Raw genomic sequence first — 7,334 nt, 5'->3', positions numbered from 1 at the left:
TGATTCAAAGTTTAAGTCTTAAGTCAGAAAATTTCATTTACTTTCGAGACTACAAAATGGATACGCCTGTATTTAATATTTAGAATAAACAGTTTTAAAAGTGATAATTCTGATACGAAAAAGTTTTTATAAAAATGTTATTAAATTTAATTTAAATAAAACTAAGAAGTTGGTTAAAAACCCGAAATCAATTCTCGGAATTACATCATCTTGACAAGCATAATAAGAAATCCGAAATAATTACGCTTGTCATAATGCCATAAAACGTATTTAATTTCCATGCTTTACAAATACAAACATACACAGATCAATTCTACCAGAACCAACAGACCAAATTTAACCGAGAACGGGCAAATAAACAGTCAGCGCATGCAGTCGGACACATATCGGATATGCACACATTTACATGACGTGAAACATAGATAGATCATCGTCATCGTCATCGTCATCGTCGTCAGCTTTAGCGTCATCATCGTCATCATCCAATGCTGTAAACTGCTACCACACATTCCAGAAGCCAAATGAAATATCTGCACCATGTTTGCATTTATCGTATCGCTCACATGCAAATTTATTGTGTAACGCAAATGACTTACCATAAATCCCGCATCATCGAACAAACAGCAACAGAATCATTCATCAGTGGCAAATTTGTTGGAGGTATGAATCCATCATACCGAGCACCGGTGATTGTGAGTGAAAGATCGTTTGTCGCTGATCATCAGCTTAAAATCGCGCAAATGACGAGCGTAAGACATTTTTGCTTAAATTATAATACAACAAAAACAGCAACAGCAACAACAACAGCAGATATATATACGTATATATATAAAATTGATTTTGTAATTCCATAAGCTAAAGCTTAACACTGTAGACTGACAGACTTTATGGCTAATAGACAGACATACGATCATGCAACCGTTGTACCACTCGGACAGACGAGAAGTGATCACAGACGCGATCGAACGAACACACACAATGTCTGCTGTTACCTTACCGTCGTTTGCAGGCAGTTTGTGTGCCGCTGTGTGTTGGTGAGCTGCTGATGAGCTGATGAGGATCAACACTGATCTGCGTCTTTAGTTGCGACTTTAGGTGAGGCTTTGTTTTGGTGTTTTGTTCATCAGTTGCGATTTGCAGTCTTTTAACTGAATTTTTATTATTAAATTTTGTTTTCGTTTTTTTTTGCTGCATTTTTGATATTTGCAGTTTTTAATATTTAGATATCCGAAACTCCTGCAGATTCGCTAGTGCGTTAATTTAGCAGGTAAAGAAGCATTTTTTTTAGCAATCATCCAACACAAAATTTGCAAATTGAGTGAAACATTGATCACAAAAATCAGTCTCGAAAGAATGAAAAATTGCTTCCAAAAACTGTTTCGTTCATATCTGAATTTGTAACTTCTCGAGTCACCACGGACTTAAATCTCCACACAGACAACCAATAGAAATAACGACAGTTATTGCATCAGTGAACAGATCTGAAGATTCAAGAATACGTGATAATAGAAACAAAGTACATTAATTGATATCAGTTATGAGCAAAGCGCATTCACTTCGCTCACATATACAGTCAGTGTTCAATTCACTTAAATAGTGCAATCAATTTTAATTGAATTTAACTTTGAAATTTGAGATAAATGAAATTCTGTGAATTTCATTAAAAGAATTCTCAACATGTTTGCAGAGTTAAAAACGCTTCAATACCCTTCGCACAACAAACCTTTATTGGCTTATCGCATAGGTTTATATATAATAATATTTTTAAATTTATTTTAAATGTCAAAACCCATAAAAATCAGGATTCACTAAAAGTTTAATCCGATCAGCACCGTTTATTAGCGTTAGATTTGCTCCCCCTTCGGGATAGAGGTTAATATATTCCTAAGATAAGACATTGCTAACGTAGAAGATGACTAAAATTCGATTTTTCGAGTATTTAAATAGTCGATTGTTAGGCGAGATGTGTATGCACTCGCATTGTCTTGATAAAGATGAAGAATGAAGAATGATTCGACGGCGCTTGTTTGTTTTCCGTATTTTACTGAAGACTTCCAGTACACAAATATGGTAGTTGTACACTATTTGGAATTGACTGTTTTACGTTCCTGTAATGCTATCTGTATAGCTGCCACATGACCAGCTTTCCCGAAAAGACAAGCGCCCATTTGTAAAGCAGTACTCCAAGTGAGAACAACTTTTGTTAGATTTGATTCATCTTGAAACACCCATAAAGTCGACTGCAGCTTATGTTCCGGTTCAAACGATTCCTCACCTGGTACAATCTTATATACGTCATTCGAAACACTGTCATTGTACTTCTTGAGCATTTGTGTGCACCAATCGACACGAGCATCTTTTTTAGTATTTGTCAAATGATGCGGGATCCATCCAGAACAAACCTTTCTCACTGCTAAATGATCGTACAATTTCAGTGAGGTCTGTGAGCGAACTGCGACCACTATTAAAATCATTGTACCAGCGTTTCACAAGAGAAAATAATGGAGTTTCACCGCCAAATGTGGAAGTAAGCTGATCGATGCACTCTTGTCTTGATAATTCACTTTGAAAGTCGTAATAAATCATCGCACGAAAACTTTCTTATGTTAATTCCATTTTCTCGCGATCACTCAATCAAATCACTGTAAATACGAGTAACACAAATAACGCTCTTTTGACAAAAAATCAATATCAATATCAAACTTTCGTATGGTATCATCTGACGATACCTGACAACAATCAGTGTTGCCAAGGCTCAAAATATCAGTAGTGACCCACGTAGTTGAATGTATTACTACATTTATTTCAATATTTTAAAGGATGTCGCATTCATCTTACTGCTCTTCGTGTTGATACTACTATTATCAATTGCAACAACATATGGGCATGCTTACTCATATAGACATCGATCTTATCATCCAACAAAAATTGCATTTTGGAGGCATATTCAGTAAATATTAGAAGCAGTGTAGCCTTATGAAGTTCCATTCGTAATCTCGTTTTTTCTTCTAAGCTTAATTAGCAGTGCTCTAGTAAAAATCTCTTGTATAGTGAATTTGCCGAATCACAAAAATATTTGAAATAAAAATGTTATTCTCCTGTTTTGGCGATACTTGAAATTTGTGTCTTCTCGTCAGATTTAGTATGTCGACTCCAACTCTTCACGCTTTACCCATTGCCAACACTCTAAGCCAAAAATTCCAATTATGCTTGATATTGCGATGCTACATGGGTGCACTACTATAGAGCTGCTGCTTTAAATCCATTCCAAGGCACTTTGCATCGCTGCACATGGCGGCTCAATCCCATTGGATGTGAGCTGAGCACTCCATTGGATGTGAGCATAAATTTTCATTACATTCGCCATATTTTCAATTGATTTAAATTGGCGTCACTAACCGCAAATACGTCACAAAATGGTCGGCGATATTTTACTGGAGACAGACTATGTTTTTTGCGATGCCATTTAATTTATTTGTTTTTCGAAAATTTTATTTTCGTTTTTGTGTGTTTCCGTGCACAAACCAAACACAATTTATCAAGTTTGTTTGGGTTACAAATTAATGTGATTTAGAGTCGATACACTTGTCATTTATTTTTACCAAAACACAGTACAGCACAATCAGAAGCCAAAAAAACCCAAAAATATTCCCGCATCCGAGTCACATATGTGCAAGCACCGCGGCATTTGGAACGAGAGAGTGGCGGTGGCTAAACCTCGTACTGAGTTATGTTCCACAGCGAAAACTCCTTCCATTTGACTATGGATTTGAACACTCAGTAACGTGAGGTTAAATTGTAGCTAATAGTAATTTTAAAGCTTCAGATACAAGTTTTAACTATTTTAAGGTCCATGCACTATTACGATTAGAAACGATAAGATTGGTCTTAAGCTTGTATTGGAACTTGTTGTTCTATATACTACGTAGCAGCAAAAACCAGGAATTAAATAAATTCCAAAATTTTCGGTACACGTCTCATTTCTATTACTTCAATTATGAGAACTTTTTCTTCCTTGTGCGATACTTCTGAAGTCGTTAATAGATTGAACTGCTTCTACGTTTACATTGAGCTATCAAACATTGAGTAAAAAAGAGAGAAGAGAAACCCCATTTAGATTTCATTAGATTGATCAGCAAAGTTTATTGCTAAGAAAGGTCGATTCCTTGTAGTTAGAGAGTCAATTTAATTTCTGTACCTGACGGGACTTAAAAGGTTAAGTTATTAGCCATATTTTCCCATTATTAATTAGATTTCAGTTATGGATCTAAAATGGCCTTTGTGAACTCGTCTACAGCTGCACTAGTTCAGTTCTAGTATAAGCAGGTGCACAGTAAAGCATCAATCGATTTAGTTTACTAATCCAAGATGGAAACTAAATTAATTCAATCAATATTGTAACTTGGAATTATTGAATCCAGTTTTTGTTTCAGATACCAATAGAGCTTATGTCTATACCATATATTTGGGGATATTTCATGACTTGACAACAGATTTTGGTAATTTCAGTATTTTAAGCAACTTTTTACATTGATTTGGAAAATGTCGATTAACAAAAAGTAGTTGAATCAGATGGATTATTGACGCCTGTAAATGTAACCATAGTGTCTGTTTATGTATGAGAGAAATTATTACCGATTGATTGGAAAATGAAATATCACTTTCATTAATTCTTTATTTGCAAATAATAATACCACAGTTGAAGTTCATAGAATATACAATGTAGTGGAAAGTTTTGATAGGTCATATGCATGGTGTGAAGTCTCTTATGAAGGAGACTTTATATAGGAGTTATATATATGAATAGCTTCTAACTGAGTTCTATACATCTCTTCGTATAGCAATAATTATTGTGTCAGAATGAAAGTGTGTTTTATTTTTTATTGAAATTACTATAATCTGGATAATATTAACATTATATATTAATGTTATATTATATTATAATATTATATAATATCAATATATTAATATTATTAAAATGTAAAACAAAAATTTGAAAACCTAATTTCATTAATTGTAATATTAAATTCCTCTTAATGGTATTATTAATTCGTTTTCATATCATCTGTTATATTCCGGGATGTGTTAAAACTAATATCGATCAATTCGATAAATTCCCAATATTGATTTTGTATGTATATTATTTCTTCTGGAATAATTCCAAACAATTTGTAAATTCTTTGTCATTTGTTCGTCGCTTCACGTCCATCATCATTAATCTTCGAAAAATAATGTAAATTAAAATAATTCAAATTATCAAAAATTTGTGGCTGTAGACAAAACTGTCAAGAGGAAACCCAACCAAAAAACCGAACTTCTTCTGCTTTTATTACAATAGCAGAAGAAATGAATTATTGCCTCAATCAAAATACCATCGCGAACGATTTAAAATCGATTAACCCCTTTTTTTAGCGCAACTACTTACCTTACCTTGCCATACCACAGCGCCGATCACCAAAAAGTCGCATGCAACTCTTAACAACAGGTTGCTTCGTTGCTTCGTTGCCTTGCTTTCCTGCATGCCCGCTTGCGATAACAACAACAATAACAACAACACAAGCAAATTAGAAAAAACAGTAGAAAAAGTGTAGTGAAGAGTAGTGGAAGACTCATAATAAGACGAAGAAGCAGCAGAGGCAGAAGATACTGAAATTATAACCTGCGCCCATTATTAAAGCATCACTAAATACCAGGCTGGCTAGTCGGCCGCACTTAATAATCTGAAAACTGAAGTTATTCTGTGGCGCAATCATTGGCAATGTCGGCGGCGGCTTAAAACAAAAGATCTTTCCAGCTTTTGCCGCCGACAGAACATTCAACGCAGTAAAACGCCCCCAAAACTAAAACAAAACAACGACAAAAGTATCTATATCTGTATCTTTATACGAGCATATCTACACCTATGCACAAATGTACGAACACATCTTCCGAACTTCAAAAACTTCAACCGTTGGCTTTGGGAACAGCAGTGTGCGGCTTACGTGCACGGAGGGAAACATGCTATCAAAAAGTGATTGCGCTTCACATCACACGAAAAAGAGGTGAGAAAATTTTTGATTAGCTTCCTCGGAGGCTCAATTTGAAAGATTCAACAAGTAAATGAACGTTGTGCAATGTAAAAGCACATGAACGAACATACGGACGGACGGACGATTGGGGACGGATGGACGAACGGACGAACGGACGAACGGACTAACTAACGAACAAACGTTTGTATACAATCAAAAAGAGGGACGATTGAATGTGGTGCGAGACTAAAAGTGTTGGTAGATTGAAATCCTCACATATGCATTGACTTTCTCGCTCACTGACTTATTGACGGCTCACAGGCTGATAGGCTGACAGGCTGACAGACCCACTTGCTCATATGACGCAAAACTTGGTTAAGTTTCAATAGTGCAGTGATGAAGATCAACGCTTTTTAGAACTGACATTAATTTCAATGGCTCAAAAATGTCTGTAGCAAGAGCAAGTTGAGGGCATGTCTGGGAGGTTTCGCCCCAAAACATACTACAACACAACACAACACAACACATCACAACATAATATATTATCGCAACAGCAATAGCAACAACAAAAGTAACAAGAGAACAAGAGCAACGACTGAGATTCAATCATTCAGTTAATTCAGTCAGTGGTTCATTCAGTCAATAAAGAAATGTTGATGCTGATATAACTATTAAAATGCAGTTGAGCATTATTGCGAAGGACGCCACACCAAGCATTTATGTATAGCTGGACATGCTGCCTATCATGGACTACCATGGACTGAGTAGAAAACCGAGGGAGCAGAAGACTGTGGTAAGCGTATATATACTTTGCAATTGCAGCAACTTTACAGCTGCAAAGACTGTTGTTGCTGCGCCTGCTACTTAACGCTGCTAAGGATTTTGATTGCAGGCCGCAGGTTGTGATATTGTGGCAATATTAACAATAACAACAACGACAGCATCAGCAATAGCAACAGCAGCGGCAATCAGCAATTGCAAAATGCCTGCACACGCTTTGCAATTACTATATTGTTGTTGGTACTCTGTTGTTGTTGGGGACTTGCTGCTGTTACGGTCCGAAGTTGCGTGTACTGCGCGCAGCGTCCAACCAACTGCCGCCATATCATCATCAAGTGTATGCAGCCGCTTGTTGGCCGCCGCTCTGTAATTATCCCAAACAAAAATTAACCGTCGAAAGAGCTAAAAGTGTATTCGAGTGTCTGATCTCGCATGCAATCACGGCCAGATCACCAGATCACTTGATTTTCTGATCGTCTCGTTCTTGCGCTAATTCAACGCGCCGCGTCGGTCGGCATTATTTTTTCTCACCTCTTCGGAATAAAA

General features: G+C 36.2%; 1 protein-coding gene across 1 annotated transcript; it reads right to left on the bottom strand.

Annotated features, from left to right (window-relative positions):
• Positions 1 to 2,081: 2,081 nt before the first annotated feature.
• On the bottom strand, positions 2,082 to 2,474 carry LOC119688184. Its single transcript, XM_038102868.1, has one exon. It carries the CDS (start codon positions 2,472 to 2,474, stop codon positions 2,082 to 2,084), a length of 393 nt encoding a protein of 130 aa, XP_037958796.1.
• Positions 2,475 to 7,334: the final 4,860 nt, after the last annotated feature.

Source organism: Teleopsis dalmanni, chromosome X, assembly GCF_002237135.1.
Source record: "Teleopsis dalmanni isolate 2A chromosome X, ASM223713v2, whole genome shotgun sequence".
NCBI lineage: Eukaryota > Metazoa > Arthropoda > Insecta > Diptera > Diopsidae > Teleopsis > Teleopsis dalmanni.
The sequence above is the reverse complement of the archived record's forward strand: the minus strand, read 5'-3'. Positions and strand labels throughout refer to the sequence as shown.